The sequence below is a fragment of the Daphnia pulicaria genome, chromosome 2 (genome assembly GCF_021234035.1).
Source record: "Daphnia pulicaria isolate SC F1-1A chromosome 2, SC_F0-13Bv2, whole genome shotgun sequence".
Lineage (NCBI taxonomy): Eukaryota > Metazoa > Arthropoda > Branchiopoda > Diplostraca > Daphniidae > Daphnia > Daphnia pulicaria.
Genome location: NC_060914.1, coordinates 762,273 through 782,320, shown reverse-complemented (window position 1 = coordinate 782,320; position 20,048 = coordinate 762,273). Strand labels below are relative to the sequence as shown.

The following is a 20,048-nucleotide window of genomic DNA, read 5'->3' as shown; positions in this document are numbered from 1 at the left end:
TGCAGCAGTAAAAAGTAATTATTTTGATCAAATGTCTAGCAAAAGTACTACAGATGTAGTTAACATGACTAGAGAATTGACCAATTTGTTCTGTTACTATAGAAATTTTGAATCACATATCCAAGTTATTTTGTTGGGCTGTGTAGTTTTCTGTTACTCTTTGTTCTCTTTTTGTTATAATAAGTTTGTAAACAGTTGTGTTTCTCAGAAATAATTTTCTTTTCTTAAATGGGTATTACAAACGCTTCTTTAAAGCTGTACCTGTTACCTTGTTGCAGCCAAATGGTGAAAGGTGTGACGAAGACAGATTGAACCGTTGTATGCAGCATGAGGTTGCAGTGTGATCCAGTAGTTGCTGTGTTGGACCTGAAATTGCTGTGCTGTTGTAGCCGAGCTGTTCCATCTGGGTTTCTGACTTCAAATTTTTAAGTTGTCGTTTGTGTTTTAATCCATGCCATATGAAATTGCTCCGCCAGTGATATTTTGTGTTGCTGACTTGAAAGTGTTTGATCTGTCTTCTTTTGAGTTTTCATTCAATCATGCAGTATACGACTGAGGCAACCTGATCAATATCAGGTTTGACACAGTCGAGAACTGCTAGATTAAAGAAGCTTTCTGCGCCAAACAAATAATAACGTGCATATAACTTGCATCATGTTATTATCGCGGTAGAGAAAGCGACAGGCCTCCCCCCCTGGGGGCCACAGGAAAAATAAATGTATGTGAATATTAAATAATAAATTTTGAAACGGATGAAATTTTCTGATGAAATTTTTCGCGATAATTATTTAAAAACTTCGTGTAAGGGGAATTTTTTTGAATTTTTTTCCAAAAACAAGTCTGGACTTAGCAGAAAAATGGGTGAGCGGAAATAATGGAAGGTTGGACTTTACATTTTCAATAAAAATATTGTTGAATATTAATGTTAGAAAAATATTTAAAAGGAATATTATTAAAATGTAAACATGGTAAGTTAGAATTTTTATTGTTGTTTAGCAAGAGCAATTGTTTAGAGTTTACATGGCACTCAGAAATATTTTCTCACATCACGAAATTATCAGCAGGAGGAAAGGTACTTAAGGAGAAAATAGAGACACACGTGATTTATCGATCAATCTTGTATTTCAGCAATATTTCAACACATTCAGTAATGTACTTCAGAACTTCGATGTATAGGTAGGAGCAACATAAGTAGGTGACAGACGGGAGCATTGATGGTGTAATACATATGAACCTCAGATGATAGTAGTTTGGAGCAGAGTAATACTTAAATTCCTCGATATAGTATACCAGGCAGCGTACGTGATTGATTAATACGCGGCTTCCTTGGTGTACTGAGGGCTGCGGTGTTGTAGCTAGGTGTAGCGTAGGTCGTGGTGTAGTAGACTGGAGCATCTGTGTAGTGTTTCACTTCAACGTTGCACGAAAGAGCAGCTTCTGCGTAGCATGTCAGGACTGCGTTGTGTAGATCGGGGTAGAGAAGTACTTTGCCACTTTTGTGTAGTACTCGTCCGTTTTGGTGGAGTAATAAGCGGGAGCCTCGGTGTAGCAACTAAAAACAGAATAGTACTTAGGAAAATACGTGCAGTAAGTAGATGACAACAGAGTAATACTTAGGACCTCGGTGTAGTAGGATGGGCAGCATACGTAATCATGTAGTGCTCCATCGCCTTGGTGGTGTAGTAACTCCAGCAGCATACGTCGTCATGTAGTACTGCCGCCTGGGTGGTGTAGTAACTCCAGGCAGCATGCGTAGTCATGTAGTACTCCGTCGCCTATATGGTGTAGTAACTCGGGACAGAGTAATACTTCAGGGCGTCAGTGTAGTGGCTCGGGGCAGCGTAAGTTATGGTATAAAACTCCGGTGCTTTAGTGGTGTAGTACTGGAAGACCTCGGTGAGGAACTGGTCGTTGCGATTTGGTCTGCGCCATACCAAGGAGACATCGGTACACCAGTGGTCGACCATCAAGGCATCAACGATACAAAACCCAACAGGAGCACGACGCCATAGTTATCTAAACAAAAAATATATTTATAATTAACAAAAAAAAAACTAGAATTGATACAAAACTCCATGTAAAAATAAGAATATTTACCCATAATTGCGAATCGGTTACACGATGAGGAATGCAGTTGGTAACAGATAAGGCACTGCAGTTCGTGCACGATTTCTTTTTCTTTTTAGAAAACTCTTCTCTTTTAAAACGCACAGCAATACTTCGGGACATAGGTGTAGTAGCTCGGGGCAGCGTAGGTTGTAGTGTAGTACTTGAGCGCTTCGGTCTTGTAGGCCTCGGTGTAGTAGGCAGAGGCAGCATACATATACGTGTCGCTTTCCGGTGCCTCAGTGATGTAGTACTTGGGAACCTCGGTAATAGTAATACGGCTCTCTGGTGATGTAACTCAGGGCAGAGTTATATTCGGGGATTCGGTGTAGCAGCTCGGGGCATCATGAATTGTGGTGTAACACTCTTGAGCCTTGGTGGTGTAGGAACCGGTTGTTGCGTATGTTGTTGTGTAGTAAGGCGGCGGCGTTGCGGTTTGGCATCCGTCATACCCAGGAGACATCGGTACACCAGTGGTCGACCCAGTCGTATACAATACAACACCCAACAGCATACGACACCTTAGTTGACTAGAACGGTAAATAAATTTAAACATTATTATTAAATATTAACAGACATATTAAACACATATAAAAATAAATAAAATTAATACAAAAGTCAATGTAAAGACAGACTATTTACCCATGGTTGCGAATTGGCAATACGGTGAAGAAGGCAGATGGTGGGGATTGTTAGGCAGATTGTTTCCGTGTCGGAGATGCTCACTCGACTGACTTTCCTTCGCCTTTTCTCTCTCCTTTTATACGATTTTTTCTCATCCTCACCTCTTAAGCCTTGCGGTTATTTTACCTGCTTGATAATGATTACAACACGTCCCGTTCTCACCCAACCTCTAGACCACTGCATATATGACAAGTTTTACCTTTTATGTAATGATCTCCCTGACCTTCGAGCGTCAAGGACATGCAAACTAACCTTTCCTTCTGCAGGTAGACTGGTAGACGTTGCCGGGGATGGGTCTACAAAAACAAATATCAAAATGAATACCAAATGGTTATACGTAACACATCCCGTTCTTACCCAACCTCTACACCACTGCATGACACGTTTTAAGTTATGATCCCCGTGACCTTCGAGTGTGAAGGACATGCAGACTGACCTTTCCTTCTGCAGGTTTACCGTTTACGTTGCTGGGGATTTGAATGGGTCTACACAATCAATGTAAAAATGAATACTAAATGGTTATGGCTTAAAAGTTTTGGTTTAAAGTTTTAGTGAGTTTTTGTTAAAACTTACTTTGACACTTTATACCTTGGAATTGACATTTTAGTCATTTGACTCGTTTCTTCGGTGAATGAATAAATCTTCTATTTCGAACCATTTGAAGGACAGTCGGCTTTTATAAAAATATTCCACCATTGCAACCTTATCTAAGTTTCAAACACATGATGAATCCATATTCATTTCATGCTGTGCACACAGTTGAGCCTTGTTAGAAACCTCCTTTCTCGCTCAATAAGTTCTCAAAAGTTGCAAAAATTTTAACACTGGAACAATCTTTGTCCCATGAGCAACATCAGAAGAACTAGACAGACTTCAGACTGTAACCTGAATGTTCACTTAAACCAGCTTAAAGCTTTAAAATAGAATATAGGATAGTAATTTGGTGATAGACCAATAGTTCTTTTAACAATGGAGTTCCCATCAAATAAGACACCAATGACACCCTTCAGAAAGATCTAGAGTTTCCAAAACAAATACATCCAAACACAAGCTTAAAATTTGTAATATTTTTCCCTACTTACTACATGTCACAACACACCAATGTCTGATGTAGTCTACAACTTCTATAACAACCTGCGCCAGGAATTGAACTTGGGACTCCAGCTTAAGAAATCTAGGTGGTACCACTTAATAAAAAATCAAGTTCTTGGGAAACTCCCCAAACTAGAACTAGCCAATTGAATGTACTTTTACTGCAATTTACTTAATAAACCTAGCTTGAAATCTTGAGAACTGCATTGAAAACAAAGCTCATTCGTTAGTTTTATGTTTTATATGTGTTGTGCTTATTACCAGCAGATCTCAGCTCCTTTTCAGGATAAATCAAAACAAGTTTTCGTCAGTGGCATCTAGCGATAGGTTGAGACACTTAGATGCCCGTTAATTTTGACTTTTTTCTTGCTGTCCCTACAATCTTGTTTGAAATTATATAAGTACTCCATCCTCTTTTCAGGTTAACCCCATATCGCTGTTGTTTTAGAACGGTTTCCGTTAATCATTTTTAGATATGTGAAACAATATGAAGCATAACAAATATAATTTATGATGCTTTATTTTTCAGTTTAAGTCAGAAGTTATTCAACAAAATATTGCTCCCAAGCCCAACATACTCGAGTTAATGAAATTATGTCAGATAACATGAAAATTCAAAAATTATCCATAATTATAAACCCTCAACATGGTGGAGAGGGAGTTATTATTAGAATCCCTACCTGGGGAATTTTCTTTAGTTTTAAAACGAGTCAAATCAGCGACGGACATTTGCAACATCAGGGGCGTAGATGACATTGCCAAGCGTCAGGATACATCGCCGAGCTCTTTCTTGGCACTGGATGTAATCGCGATAAGGCGGGCAGAGAATGTCGTCCAATTTTGACATGGTCTGAAGGCAGCATTCCAACGCCCCGGCAAAGTTCCCTTGGTCGATGAGTTCATTTCCACGATTGAACGACTCCTCCGTATCTTGCAAGGCTTGGAGACTCTGCAATCATTAAGAAATTATTGACAAAATCAATCAATTTGGTACAGAACAACACAGTTCGCTGCACTATCCCTTCAACTTGAAAATCCTTACACTGACATACTAAAAAAAAAGGCACTTGTGTTTTTACTAAGACCTCGGATTTAGCTTCTTTCTCTTCAACCTTTGCAATCGTGACGCATGTCTCACAGGCACTCGTTATTTCATTTTGTTTTTGTTCTCGCTTTCTCAATAACGAATCTTGACAGTTGATCGAGTGGCGGCGGGGAATAGCAATCTATTCACGTACTTGCTAAGTACTTGCGTATTTACAATGTATATGGAGATAAAATCCCTCTCCTTTCCCCAACAAAATGACTTGCCTTGAAACGGGTTAATGACTTATTTCCTATTTTTGCAAACCGCGCGAAAAGTTTCCCAGCTTCGTGATCATTCGTCACTGCCACATGACAGGCGGGCAACGTTTATTGTCCAACGGCTTTTTTAAATGGTCGGCGAACGACTTGAACGCCCACGAATGCTTAGATAATTTCCCTCATTAATGACAGGAAATCTTGGGCAATATGGATTTATGATATTACACGACGCTAAAACCTGAATTGTGTTCATAGTAGCACACCCGGCATATGTTCTTGTGGCTCTCCCTTTCGTTGAAATTCAATTTGCTTTCCCTTGTTTTGTTTTTTTTGTAATCTTATTTGCTTTCAAGGTCCGCCCTTTTCTGTGCGGTTGGTTCCAAGTTTCAATTGACAAGGCCACATTAGATACTCAAGTTGCCCAGCTGCTTGGGCTTGAAGTACTACGCTGGATGCGTACGTGCTTACGCGTAGGCAATTTACGCATAGGTGAGCTTACCTTGAGAATGTTGTTGCTCTTCTTACACGAAGGGCAGATGATGAACGGCGTCATGGTGTCGGATTGGACGACCAGCGGTTTGCGACAACGGCGATCGGCGCAGCGGAAACGGAGAGCTTCCTCCGTCATCTCGCCGATCAGCGGCCAATTTTCCGTGCAAGGATTGCAACGACAATCGAACCAGTAGCGATCCTTGAGCGACCGCTGGCGATCCACTCGGCGCTTCTGAGTGAAAATCGGCCCGTAATTTTCGTTCACCATTTCCCCTGGCTGGAAACTCTTGATAGCCCTGAATAACAATCAATGGGTTAAGCTATTTTTATCAACGTGTTTCATTTAGAGCGAAGTTGACTTGTACCTAACCACCATGACGTCCCCGATGAAATGCCTGTTTCGTGGAAAGAAAGGACGGCAATTAGTGATAGAAAGCGAAAACTTATAGCGTAAACACGGAAAATATTATGAAGCACAAGTTGTGTTCAGTACCTGATTACACCAGGCTCGCAACTATGGTTTAAAAGCGCTACCTAAATACGCGAAACCAACAAAAAGCAGCGGGTTAATAATTGAACTTTCGACTACCGCTCAACAGGATCTCATTAGTTGCAGACAATCGAAGGGAGCACGTTGGCTCATTCTATTCCGCACCGGGATTTTAGGGATCTAAATTTATAAGAATTCGAACGTATAGCGCTCGATTGTGCGTGAAACACGGTGTAGAAGAAATCACATAATGCCAAGCATCGGATTTGATGGAAGACGGAACAATAGGTGCAACCTTGAACCGCTTATTTAACAAGGCCAACAGCGTTAACCATTACCCAAGTGCAGTGCTTTTCGCGTTGATTGTGTATGTGCGCAAATAATAAGTATACCGTCGAATAAACACCCGCTCCCAGAAAGAAGGTCTTGGCGCCTTCCATGCAGCCGGGGCGATCCATCCGCAATTCGGAAACTTCGTGCGCGTTAAATTGCAGCAGCTGAAGATGTCTTAGCAACAACGAACCGATCCATCTCTCCTGGTCTGAAAGGGCTCCTATATACGACCAACAGGAAAACGAAGGAGGTGGCCATTAGCGAAGGAAAGGCGGAAGTAAAGAAAAAGTCTGTGTGCTTGGTTGAATAAAGGAAACGGATCTCAAGCTCCTTATTCTTCCGGAAGGGTGATCATGTTTACTTCCCCTCCAATTGGCTGATTTGCCTCTTTTCAAAAGCGACAGGCACGCGTCCAAACAAGGAAAAGCTCTCAGAATCAGTTTCTTTCTTATGTGGTTCACAAGCTTCCACTCGTACACTCAAGCGCTCTGGCTGATCAAGTAAAATGTCGGCTACACTGCCTGTGCGATGTAATACCTGAAAATTTCAGATCTGTCGTATCTCTTGTTCCAAAATATCCGGCCACTTTTAAACATTTCAAGAGGAAATCGGCCATGAGTGTCACATGGAAGAAGCTCTCTTTGTTGCGAAGCGTGTCGTGGGTGACCAAATGGTACGTTTTGATGTACTTCTTTACGTCTTCGCTTAGGGCGGCTTTCTTCTGAATTGGGGAAAATTATTGTAGAAAGATCACGCCGCTATGACAAATGAATTTCTTTCAAAAAATTACCTGCAACTCGGGTTGTTCAATCACGGGTCGAACGTCCATGAAGAAACTCGGTGGGTGAATCGCAATCATACGCAACGATAAATAACCTGAAAAATAAAATAAAAGTTTTCTCATTAAATGATTTGTTTGCTGTTTGTAAACACGCGTACACTCGTATCCCGCGAGCGAAAAGGAGCCAATTATTTTCGGACAATTATTAGAAAGAGGGCGATTTATTATGAAATATTTGGTACTTGTTTTTATCTAGAGCAAACTTTGCCATTAATTGCCTCTTTTTTCTCTTGGGATATAATTATCTGAAGTAATGTTTCTTGTATGTTTTACGATACATATGATGCTGATGCCAGCCGCGTAGAGACAACTCAGAATGGGGCACTCGATGGCATGATAACTCTCCATTGCTCGACTACGGCAATTCACAGAGCAAAAAGAAACCAAATCGCAGTGGGAACACGGCAGCACTTCTCCAAGCTCCAGTCTGTAAAAAAATCCGACAAATTTTAATGCGCCATTACATACATTTCCGTGTCGAATGGCAAAATGATGATGCCAATAACTAGATTAATACACGCTCCATCAGCAAAAAATTGAATCAGGTCACTGAATTTTTATTGATCTTTGCGCGGTAGCCTCTCAAAGGAGGAAGATGATTGCACCGGCATCGTCGATGTTTGGGGGCGTGCATTTTTCCCCCATGAAACCTTTTGTGAACCCTCGATATGAAAAGGGATCGTTGGACTGTGTGCAGTGTGTGCTCCATCACTCCTAACTGACTTGAAATGCAATGGGCGGATCCGAGCGCCGCCATCTCTTCCGACGGAAAAAGACGGAAGGATATGACGAACTACTTATCCTGAAGACTTATCCGTCTTTGTCAGTCGATATATCGAAACGCCTGTTGTCGAGACTTGGTGGTCGTCAACTGAGAGGTAATGATGATGGGATGTGTTATAGGCCATAACATATTATTGATGGGCGTGAAGAATGAGTATAAACCATTACAAAGAAGAAAGAAAGCACTCACATTTGGTAGCAATGATGGCAGTGCGTTGAAAATTTTTCGGGATTCATGACCGACGCATAAGGAGCATCGACGGCAATTACGTCACCAACCCTTATCGGAGAAGCAGCCACACCGTACCGGCCCGAAACGGCATCTTCTTCCACTAGGATCTTCTTGGAAAAGGACGGATGCTCGATGTTCCTGCCACCAATGATCTCAGGCGGACATTTTTTCCCATTTTCTGTCGAGAAATTAAATGCACTCAAGTTTTCATATCAACAAAAAAAAAATTATGATTGCTATAATCTACGGCAAGTCAACAAGTCTCTCGTTTGGCTAGCAAACCCTTGAGAAACCTTTGTTGTGGTATATTCTATGCATAAACCCCGATTACATTATACTCCGTGGCCTCTATGTCATATAATGATTACTAGCCTTATGCTTTCCCCTTTTTTCTCGTACGGTTTACTGGGTTGTTGACCATCTACTACGACATACTACTTGAAAGGAGATTTTATTTGGATTTTCTCTCAAATTAAAACTTTGATTGCGAAATTACAAAAATAGAAAAACATTTCTTTAATTTTGAATTCAAAGCTACAATTGAGTGAAGATTTTAGCTGTCAAGTTTTTTTTTCATTCGTACTGATAAAATTAATTAGACTGTGCGTGATTGAATGGGTGCACATCACTTATTATCTGACGGAGTTAATTGGGTATACTGTACCTCTTTTTGGTAGTATCAGTGAAGGGGAAGCACTCTCGGGAATCTTTCTGTTTGACGACTTAGATTCCTCCATTAATAGCTTAATATCTCGCACGAAGAGATCCCGTTTGGCAAGATCCAAGCGTGATTCATTAACGTCTTTCATTGCCGACTCGCAGGCCGCAATGACTTGATCCGCTGGCTTGCCAAGAGCCATCAAACATTTAGCTTGTCTCTCGGCTAGTTTGTAACGCAACTCGGCGGGGTATCCGCTGGACAATGCTTGGTCAATATCGACTAGTGCTCTCGCGTATTCCGCCAGATGGAATAGAGCAGCCGAACGATTGGCGAACGCCATAGCGAGTTGCGGTTCTCCAGACTCTGTACAAAGACAAATTGAACAGATTAACTTCATTATTTGTTTGAGATAAAGATACATATGCATGAAAATAAATTTCTACTCGAAAGAAGTGGGTGGAGCTGCCATGCTCATTAGTTGCTATTTGCTTTGTTTTGCTTTTTAAACTTTCCCGGTCAAATACAAAAAGTAAACAGACGCGATAACGAGCAATTCTCACTAATAATAGGGGAGCACTGACAGACAAGCTGACAATCCAATAATCAATAATGATCTGTATCTACTATCTAGTTGGCTGGTTCTGATTGGCTTCAAAAAAAGAAAGCGGGAACTTTAAAAGTGTACATTGGCGAATAGATTTAAAGGCAAAAAAAATATACAGCTACTTAAGCAGCTTGTTATATTTAACTGTTGCATCAATAGCCTAAACACTGATGTTAATTGGTTTTCTACCGTTAGTAATGTTGGTTGGCGCTTTCGAAACGGCTTCCGAGTAGAGCCGTACCGCACTCGGATAGTCTTTTTTCTTGAAAAATTCATTTCCTTCCGTCCTCTTCTTTTGCGCCACGGTGGCCGATTTGCCACTTGGGAGGGAATTGCCCATTGCTGATGACATCTCATGTGGCACTTCGTGAACATACGGCAGACTGTGGACGTAAACTAACCGCTCCTCGTCGTTACGACAGGCTGACAGGCCCGCCAAGTCACCATTACAAAGCTTCTTCAGCACGGAAAGGTGGTACGTTTTGAAGAATCCATTCTTCTCGCCGAAGTTGTCGTCTTCTTCCATCTGTGATCTATTTCTAGCATACACCAATAAAATAGTTTGTTATTATTATTAATTCTTGTACGGGAAACTAAATGTACAGTCGTTCCACAGAGAGCAACAGTCTATATGTAGGTCGAATGTCGCGGAAGCTTCTTAATGTAAGTGAATCCACTCAATTGAGTTGACGTCGGTATCTGGTGCTCCTCCGTAATAAGAGCTACAACGAGTTTTGAGAAAAGGGCTTCTGATTACTTCGCTCACGCATAGCAACGTTACTAATTCACTCTTATATACAGCTAGCTCCGCTTATACCCAGAAAACAGTTAAGCTTTTTTTGTCTTCGGTGAGCTCTTTCTTCAGACCCTCGTCCTGGTATGGACAAAAAGGATTCCTTCCTCTTTGGCTTTCGCTATTTATAATACACAGCAAAAAGTAAGAAGAAGACTTTGCAAAGCCACTGGATTTGCTCTTCGGTAATTGATGCTTATTATACGAGGAGGTGCCTTTTTTTTATAAATCGTATTTTTTCTTGTTGGAATGATGATAATTGTGTTGTTACCAAAATGGATCCATGCCAATCGTATCCTTTTCAAGTAACACTATGCTCCCCATAGTTATAACCTCACATGAACTATTAACTTCTGAATACAATCCACCACATAACAGCACACACAAATGGTTGGATCATCTCTACCCCATGATATACTAATTAAATAAAGATTCAAACTGTGTCAAACCCATGAGATGAAATAGGTGTTTCGTCTTCAATGGGTTTCTCAAGAGTGGAAATTGAGTCACACAGTTTACGGGGGAATAAAATTCTAAGATTTTCATTACCTGATAGTACGAGTATGGTAGGAGTGACGTAAAAACGTTTTAGCAACAAATTATAACAAATCAAACACTTACCTGTAGCTAAAATTTTCCTGTCAACGTTCTTATCTCTTTCAAAAATCTTTCGTTTCCCATGTATGCGTACACTTCGTTTCATTTCGTAAAAAGTAATAAACTAAATCAGCAAAAACGACAAGAAAAATAATGGCAAAGCAGACGACAGTTGCTTTATTCAATACACACTTGATGAATCGATTTTCAATCTCAAAAATCGATAGTTTGCCTCTCAATCCAAACCGCTCTAAACAAGTAAACATCAATTAGCGGTTCGGCGAATAGCGAGAGCGAGAGAATTAGAATTTCCACTTTATTAACCAAACCTGTTGTGACTTTTTTCTAGGACATCGCATAAAACAGTTTCCTTTTTACATAACATGTTTCCCCGTCCTATACTCGCCTTAAATTAAACATAGAACCCACAAAACTTTATAAAAGGTAAAACATAATATTATATAACACCTAAACCAGTGAAACAGCTTATCAAAGGTCACAACCAAAACATCCATACAGTTTTTCCTCTTTAGTTGTACAACTTGAGTGAGATCGAACCTTATAGTCAACCTAGCAACCAAGTACAAAACATGTTAAAATAAAACAAACAACGCCGTCGTTTATTTACACCTCCAAAGTGATTTCAAAGTATTCTCACGATTTTTTTTTAAAGCAGGCGTGACTTGGAGATAAAATGATAAAACTCAACGGTAGCTTACAACGACGAAAAGGGATATGCAAAGTTGGGTGTTTTGAATGAAGCGCCAGAAATCTCGAGAAATCTCTTAATTAGCAATTAGCATCGCAATCAACACGGAATCTTTCTCTACTCGACCCAGAAGTGACTATGCGCAACTCAAACGTCAACATATTTTGTTTTGCTATTCTGCTGTTGAAACCGGAATCTGTATTAAGCACTAACCTCTGAGCCCTCATCATACGGTGCGTGAAATACAAAAATTGTGAACTCGGAAGGACAGAGTCAGTCAGTTCTTAAATGAACAATCAGTCTGCATATCTCCGTCTGTTTCTTGCTAATTATTAAATAACCGTTGTTATTACTCACTTTCAAGGCGGTTTGTAATTGAAAAAATTTCCCGTAAAATACAGTGTCAACACGGGAGTTTCACAGTTGCAGCCGAATTTCAGTAGCGAAGAATCTGACTGAACGGCGTCCCGAACTGGATTTGTCAGAAAACGTGAGGGAACTAAGGAAGCGGATGCACTGGAACAGCGTGAAGCTCTAGCGAAGAAAAGCGTCAATTTTATCCCGTTTTTTTGTTTTTCAGCAGACCCTTGCAGACTGATCTATTTTCGTCCGGAGTGAACGCATTCCCAATCCCGCTTGTTGGGAAAAATACGCAGCAAGTAAACCATAAGGACTGGCGCTCCATATATCTCTCGACTGCTTCAGCGCTGCTTACCCCCCCCCCCCCCCCCCCCCCAAAAGTCCGCCAGACTTTCATCCCCACTGCTCGCTCTTGTTTCCCCGCGCTGCCACTTAATATTCTATTTCAAGATGAGTTTCATTAAGTGGCTGCTGGCGGTGGGTTTTTCATTTTTCGAGGGTTCCTTCATCCGCTTTTGAATATTCCATAATAGACATAACGAGTTCCACTTTTTTGTGGGACACAATCCTCCTACTCTTTCCGCGTACTGTGTAACATGCTGTCCAACTGTCGGAAATCGGGAAGTTCAGCGCTCTAAGAGAGATCAACTATTCTAAGCCAAATATACAACAGTGGACTGGTCTTACATACATGGCAATAGTCCGGAGTGTAATCTTTTTGCTATTTTGAATTTTCATTTTTATTCTTATTACTCAGGACTATTCAATTCTTTTTTTTTTCTTTTCTTTTCGCACAGCCTTTTAGTGGAACGGATGTTGTCGGATCAAGCAAAGATTTCTTGGATTTGATAGCCACCAGGCAGCATCTATTGGTGGGAACTTTATCCCGATTCGCAACATGTGACAGCATTCCCGCGACTCGTATGAATTTCCATGCGAGTGTACCATTTTCTTTTGTGTACACTCGGCATCGATCCAAAATATTAAATATAGACATATAAGCACTATGTTTGTGTTTTTTTTAAATAACGGATACTCGATGCACCGGTGTAGTGCTCCGCTATACGCTGTCACATTTACTAAACGGAATTATGTTTATCCCTGTCAGCCTATCCGTCCGGAGCGAAGAATATAAGGATCGTAGAGGACAAATATTATTACGGGGTCAATAAGGGACGAAAAAGCAGAAAATGCAGCAGCATAAAACACTATAAAGAAGCGCAATATAGCACTCATTAAAAAGAATAACAACTTGCCCATTCGTCGATGATTCAGTAAAGAAAACATCAGTCGCTAGTGACCACTCAAGTTCGAGCACTCACCATAGCGATAAACTCCCCCCCCCAAAGAATGGGCACTGAACTAAAGATCAAGCGCTTATACGAGTAACCAGGTTACACCTTGATGCACCTTTGTCGCGCCCGTCATGTGTGTCACCGTCTTTGGTAGTCAAGCCCTCGGAGCCAACAAACTCTGGAGTATAGTAGTAACCGGATATCTCCATTTGCAACGAAGGATCTCGAGGGATATACAACATGCAATAGACAACATTTTAATGTTGGGCATACTCAATTTCACATCCTGGGGTACGCCGATGACATTGTCGCATAGATTTATCAAAATAGGCGTTATGTGGTGACATGATGTCACTCTTGACGATATTTATACCGCTCTTGACTTACTCTATTTATGAAAGTCAACTTTCCATATGCATACAAAGCGCCTTTTTGTGGCTTATTTTATGTGTTTCGCATTCACATCAAATATTACTCTTTTCCAAATGGCTGAAGAATAAATGATGACAGCGATAGATAACCAAACATGTAATCTATTCATCGCGATGCAGGACGCACAACCATACGTGGTATTGGATATTCAATAAGGTGCCACAAAGAACGGAAGCGATACCACAAAGTCCGTTATTGACATCCGACACATCTTTATTCCCCACTGTCTGCAGCGGCAGCTGTTCTATATTACAGTAAATATGCTCACGATATTGCAAGTATTTCCGCAATATTGCTCTTGGATTTCTCGAATATACATGCTGGCGTAACCGCGACTTACTTTCAACGGGAACGCCTATCAACTTGATCCTATGGAAAAAGAAAAAAACGTCGTACCCCATATAACTTTCTGATATCAAACTCTCCAAGCTAGAATTCTTTTTTTTTTTTTTTTTTTTTTTATGAGCGAATTATTTTCCGGTCCACCTAGTACTTGCTTGTTTGTTTAATTATTTTTTTTTTCTTACTTTCTTTCTCGTAACGCTAGGCAGAATTAATCCAAGATTCATCCAAGACATCAGCACAGCTTCTTGAGAATGTCCTCACGTAGTGCGCCGATCAAGTTTCGATCGTCCGGGAACCGGAACCCAAGTCTTGTTATATCTGACGGAGATTGAGGAACACGATAAAAGCTTACAGAAAGCCATGTTCCAACCTATATAGCACAGGCCTACATATATATATTTATATTCAATTTGTATATTTTCTATTTTGTTTCTACTTGGTTTTTAATCGTAACCATTGTGAACAAATATACATCGAGATTCAATATAACCTTCTATAAAATTTAAGGAGTTATAATTTGTTCGACATATTCTTTTAACTGTAGGTCGCGAAATGAAAAAAAAAAAAAAATGGTGAAGCAGAGCCAGCGATATCTTTCCGGCCGAATCAGTGAAGCAGGGCCCATCTAAACATGTCAACTTGAACATGAAAGAAGAGCCAGTTGAAAAAATGAAATCTCATTTTCAAAACTCTCAGAATTTGCCCTTGTAGTACCGCACGTGTACTGTGCGCGTTGCCTCGATGACAGCTGTTGTGCCCGTTCGAGGTACACCGCCATCATACGCCGGCAACTGATCTATTTAGGTTGATTATAATCACTGACGACGCCCACCAAAAATTGAGATTCGTTCCTCCCCATCAGCGACTGAAAAGCGTCAATTCAATTAGGAGACGAGAATAAAGGCGACTGGAAAAGAGTTTTGGCTGCCGTTCGGCTGTCGGGAGTGGTGCATTGTTACAATGCACCACCCCATCATGCAACCATCGAAAACAGGATCCCCAACTACAAAGAGCAAACAACGACTGGCAAAATGAGAAATCAACAGTCGTCCTTTGTTGACATTTTAATCAGGACGGGATAACAGCGCGCTTCCATATTGGATTGGATTTTAACAACTCAATATGTACAAAATCTGACTAGTGTAGAATTCGGATACAGTATAAATTGAGTTGCAGGAATGTTCCTTCTATATATTTTGCACATTTCTTGGGTTTTTATTCCGCATTGAAAAACACATAGCAACATAGCATCCAAGAGAAACGCTAGTCGTCGTCAGCTCTAAGCCTTTATATAATTTCAATAAGAAAATAGTTTTCTGAATTCTTTTTTTTTTTTCAATAGGAGGATGCTAGAACATATCGGTAAAAAGATAAAAAGAATTTATGAATTATTGAAGCGCCTCGAACGGATGATATGCGGGAAATTTTTCATTTCTTTATAACCTCCCCTCTTTTAAAATAATAAAGGATGAGACCATGATTTATATCTCTAAAGATCAACATTTTCGTTTTGAGAAATAAAGCTAGCGACTCACTTCGAAAAATCACCATGTTCAAAATCACCAAAGATGTTGTTGTGAATTGAGTGCAGCAACTGTTTTTACTTGTACGAATGAAATTTGTAATTGTTGAGCACGAAAATGGTGTCTGCCCGCAATCTTTTATTTTTAGCATTCCTTCATCCCTTTGTAATGCGAAACAACGCGCTACACGGTACTGTACGTAAGGTTGGATTGACCAGCATCATTATTCCTTTCTTTTGTCGATCTAATAGTCGAATCTAGTCTTGGAATAGATGGTGGTCTGCGTGCATCATTCACGGAGCCCTATCGCACGTATATACGTGTACGACCATCTCTTCTATCCAATCAATCCTCTCGCAATGTTTGAAGACCGCAAAACGAGTAACATCGATTTAGATATAGCCTTTTTGGCTGCATTCCATATCGGGATAAGAACCCACCGAAACAGAGCACGCACCAGAGCTCAGAGATTGATAAATCTACTGTTCCTTTTGTGTCGCCCATACTTGTCGGATGTTATGGATGAATGATCCTTCCGCTTTTTTGAGCAAGAGAAAACTAGCCTGGGCACTATGAAAATACGGTGTCGTGATTGAAACCATCCGAATGTCATCTGTAACTCGATGCGAATCTCTACAGTCCATTCATCACGGCCGCCGCCCGTACGTTTGTATCGGAGTCTACAAGTGTACAGTAGGGACTTTTATGACGGCCATAATGGCACTGCTACTACACGAATTCAATGCGTTTTCCTTCAGTGGCCAGAGGGGCTCTTCGAGCTCTAAACAAATATCATTTTTATACGGAGGGGGGCCTGCTGCACCAACAGGATGTCATGCCGATTTTCAATCTACTGCTGAGCCCACGTGACGTTATGCCGCTCCGGTAAATGTCTCCGCCATGGGGACGGCAGTCAAGAAGAAGAAGTGCCTTCAATCACAGTCGGTGATTCGATGTGTCCCAAGTTACTCGACAAATTCCGAATCGTTACGTCGAAAAGTGCATTTGGATTGTGACCGGATGTATAGGGCAGATTGCAAATGACTTCTCGATCGGCTATATATGTGCGGGCACACGAGCCATCGCTTGCGATCGAGCAATATCCTAAGAATCGCTCCGATTCGTTACGGCGCTAATAAAATCTCATAGCCTCTACCAAACTTTGTCTCTCGTCCCGCGCCCTCTGCCGTGCACTATACTACCTACCGCTGGTTCGAAAAGAAAAGAACGCATAAACCAAATTATTGTCCCATGAAAGGCAAAAGGTAAAGTCAAAGTACCAAACTTATTATTGACGGATTGTTACTCCACTTTTTCCGGCAGACTTTCGGGGGACCGAGGGCTAACATATGTTCGTCGCTTTGGCTGCTGCGCAACACACAACAGTAAAATAATACAATATCGCGGGCAAGTTATTGTCACAACACTTACTATACCGGCGAACAGCACATATGTAAGTTCCAGCTGCTTTATTGTGTATAGAGTCCCAGAGTCACGTTCACGTTGCCGTCGATGCGGGACAGTCTCGGATACGTCCGAATGCAAATATGTGTGCAGGCGGGCGTGAAAGCCGTGAAAGCCGTGAGAGAAGTTGGAATTGGCAAGTGAAGGAATAGTATAAACAGTGTCTCTCGCCATTCCGGCCGATTTCGCAGTCGACACGTTTACAAAGAGATGATGCGAATTTCTTTTAAATTAAACGAATCGTCTATCTGAGAGATTTCCCAGGACGGTGTCTATTCTCTCCGCTTTCTTTCACGTCTTTTCTCTTCAATCTCAGCAGCTTCCCAATGTTGAAAAAAGAAACCCCTAGAGGTTTGATTGCTCGATAAAGTTGTGTGGCTTACTCCGGGCGAGAATATTTTTCTTGTTTCCTTATGCCAGCCCCTTCAACTCCTTTCGCTCTCCGCGTCTAAACGCCCAGCCATCCATCTTGATTCAGTTCATCGGTCCTTTATATATGTGTGTGTATAACACATAAAAGAAGGAAAAATGAAACCGCGCCTAGCAGATCACACCGTTGTTGTGTATATGACGGCGGGGGGGGGGGGGGGGGGTACTACTGTGCTGAAGAATAAAAACGAGGCCTTGCCAACTTAATTGAAACTGCCTGAGCCAAAAAAGTAAGCTGAGAAGAAGGAAAAAAAAAATCAAAAATCAAAAGCCTCGGAAGTCGATATGAAAAAGTCATTTTCTAAAAATCCGTGTGCTTCAGCGCGAAATTGATAAGATTGTAAGAGCGGTTCGTATATACACAACACACAGTTAGCGCAGCTCGTTCACTATTTTCTTTTTTCCACTGAGCACTGACATACTATATACCGAGCATCTCAAAGGCCTTGTATATCCTAATTGTATTTATGATTATATATTGTAAAGAAGACGGAAAAGGAGAACAAAGTAATAATACAAAATTCTCCCTGGGTCTTCTTTTCTTAATAACGTTGTCTGGGTGACGATAGCTTGCGCCATTGCAAACTAACTTTAGATTTGGGCCAGCGTCCTCTATTCCACCCTTCATCTTTGACGTTATAGAATATCACGATTCGTCATTATTTTCCTTTTAATGTACAATGTTGTCAACATTGTACAGGAGCTCATCTGGGTCGCTGCCTAGGTCATTTCACGATAATTTTGCAGACGTCATCGACCAGAGCGGACAACATATTTTTTTCCATTTCTCTTAACATGTTTGATCGCCCATTTATTACAGTCCAAAACCCAAAACGAACCCAAAACTTTTGTTTCCCGATTATTTCTATTTCTCTTTTTGGAGTTTTGAATTGGCATCTTGCGTGGACGCCAATTAATGTGGGGCAGAGACAAAAGATGGATGCGCATACGTAATATGCATAAATTTAAACCGACAGGTTCCATACTTAATTATTCTAAGCTGATTTGTTGGCTGACTGGCTAACTGGCTGACTGACAATAAATCATGTCCAGTTCGATCAACAATTATCAATCAAGCGACAGCAATTGTTGTTGGTAGCTAACAGAAGTCAAGTCACTTGAGCTGCTGCAAAGGTCTCTGGGTTGATGAACAAACTTCAACGGGATTCGGACTTTAGCGACCACTCTTGTGTCCAACTTGCGCGTATTTATTGATATTACACATGTATAACAGTTACAAGCCTCGTTCTCAAACATTAACACACCCCCCTTGAGCCCCTCTAACCTCGAATGGGGATGCATTCGGCGGTGGTCGTTTTCTTTTGGTCATAACCCGATAGGATTTTATCGGCGGCCGAAGAACATTAAAGGCGGCAGCTACCCTCGCTCTACCCCTGTTGGTTTAGTCTTTTCACGAAGTTATTTTGTTATTTAAAGAAAAAGAAAAAAGAATGAAGACGCGCCAGCAGAGGAGATGAGAAACATGTTACGAAGAATTCGACAATATTGGCTGGCCTGGAGCCATACATCCGAGAATCGAATTCTGCTGCCTATGCCAATCGATGTCAAAGAACGAGATGAAGTTGTTTCCTACTTTAGCCCTTTATTTCAGTAATATCGGACAACAGGATTTTCTAAAAGAACAACTTTTAATATGAACCAAAAGTGGATACGGACTTCAACATGGAGGCGTTAATTGTTGCTAAAAAAATTTCATGGGCGACGAGATGGAAAAGTCAACCAAAGAGACAACAGTTCAGCAAACGCCCAACCAAAAATCGTCTTGTTATAGTTGTTACGATTACGCTAACAATCCAATCAAGAGTATTGATCTGGCGGTGAAAGGGTTCGGCTATCGGATGTCGACAAGGCACTCGACAACATCTCAAAACGAAACACTGCCACCAGCCGTTTATTTCCAGTATTTCCAGTTTCTCTCGTCGTTATTTGCTCTTCTTGGGTTTTACGGTGAGGTTGTACACCCAGCAGCTCGCCCTTCTGTCAATCCCAGCTCTCAATCGCCTCTAAAAGGGCACGAAATTGACCACCCGACACGACCCTTGTGAATTCACTCTGCAATGTGTAGACCACCAGTCTCGAATTACAGCCCCTGACTGACGCTGATGGCAAAAAAAGGGAATAGGGAAAAAGAAGGGAAAATTTAAAAGGTGGCAGAAAATGAAGAAAAGAAAGAGCTCGATCGAATTCGTCGAAAATAATATCAGCTGGGCATCGTGACGACTTCACACTTGATAAATAAAAGAGCCTGATCAAATGTCGTGAAAAAACCCTAGTCTATTGAGGACGCGACAATAAGCGCGATGGATCGGATAACTGGCGTGGTGACTGCTCAAAGAATCCAGTTAAAGGGTGTTCTACATAACACCACGCCGTATTATGTGGTGCACTGCATAACATTTAGCTCAATTATGGGTTTCACAGGACAGTGATAACAGTGGCAGAGAAAGAAAAAAAAAG

At 41.1% G+C, this 20,048-nt stretch overlaps 1 protein-coding gene and 2 long non-coding RNA genes across 7 annotated transcripts in view; all 3 read right to left on the bottom strand.

Moving 5' to 3' along the window:
* Nucleotides 1-1,103: 1,103 nt before the first annotated feature.
* On the bottom strand, nucleotides 1,104-1,659 carry LOC124327423. The gene is made up of 2 exons (XR_006916134.1): nucleotides 1,614-1,659; nucleotides 1,104-1,552 (listed from the first exon to the last, which is right to left on the bottom strand). It is a non-coding gene; the product is annotated as an uncharacterized LOC124327423 (long non-coding RNA).
* A 306-nt stretch (nucleotides 1,660-1,965) lies between these two features.
* Nucleotides 1,966-2,572, bottom strand: LOC124327368. Its single transcript, XR_006916033.1, has 2 exons — nucleotides 2,098-2,572; nucleotides 1,966-2,016 (listed from the first exon to the last, which is right to left on the bottom strand). It is a non-coding gene; the product is annotated as an uncharacterized LOC124327368 (long non-coding RNA).
* Nucleotides 2,573-4,384: 1,812 nt separating this feature from the next.
* The window catches only part of LOC124327050 (SET and MYND domain-containing protein 4-like), a 21,838-nt gene continuing 6,174 nt past the window's right edge, over nucleotides 4,385-20,048 (bottom strand). Inside the window, exons 1-12 of one of the 5 annotated variants that reach the window (XM_046785887.1) lie at nucleotides 12,080-12,247; nucleotides 9,813-10,162; nucleotides 9,023-9,382; nucleotides 8,317-8,536; nucleotides 7,622-7,770; nucleotides 7,293-7,378; nucleotides 7,040-7,223; nucleotides 6,562-6,722; nucleotides 6,173-6,213; nucleotides 6,045-6,074; nucleotides 5,687-5,975; nucleotides 4,385-4,831 (exon numbers count right to left, since the gene is read on the bottom strand). In XM_046785887.1, the coding sequence (XP_046641843.1) occupies nucleotides 4,598-4,831; nucleotides 5,687-5,975; nucleotides 6,045-6,074; nucleotides 6,173-6,213; nucleotides 6,562-6,722; nucleotides 7,040-7,223; nucleotides 7,293-7,378; nucleotides 7,622-7,770; nucleotides 8,317-8,536; nucleotides 9,023-9,382; nucleotides 9,813-10,149 (2,091 nt within the window). In that variant the 5' untranslated portion in view covers nucleotides 10,150-10,162; nucleotides 12,080-12,247 and the 3' untranslated portion in view covers nucleotides 4,385-4,597. Of the gene's footprint in view, nucleotides 4,832-5,686; nucleotides 5,976-6,044; nucleotides 6,075-6,172; nucleotides 6,214-6,561; nucleotides 6,723-7,039; nucleotides 7,224-7,292; nucleotides 7,379-7,621; nucleotides 7,771-8,316; nucleotides 8,537-9,022; nucleotides 9,383-9,812; nucleotides 10,163-11,037; nucleotides 11,145-12,079; nucleotides 12,248-20,048 lie in introns of those variants that run through there. The other 4 variants (XM_046785891.1, XM_046785889.1, XM_046785888.1 and 1 more) reach the window with 4 other exon arrangements.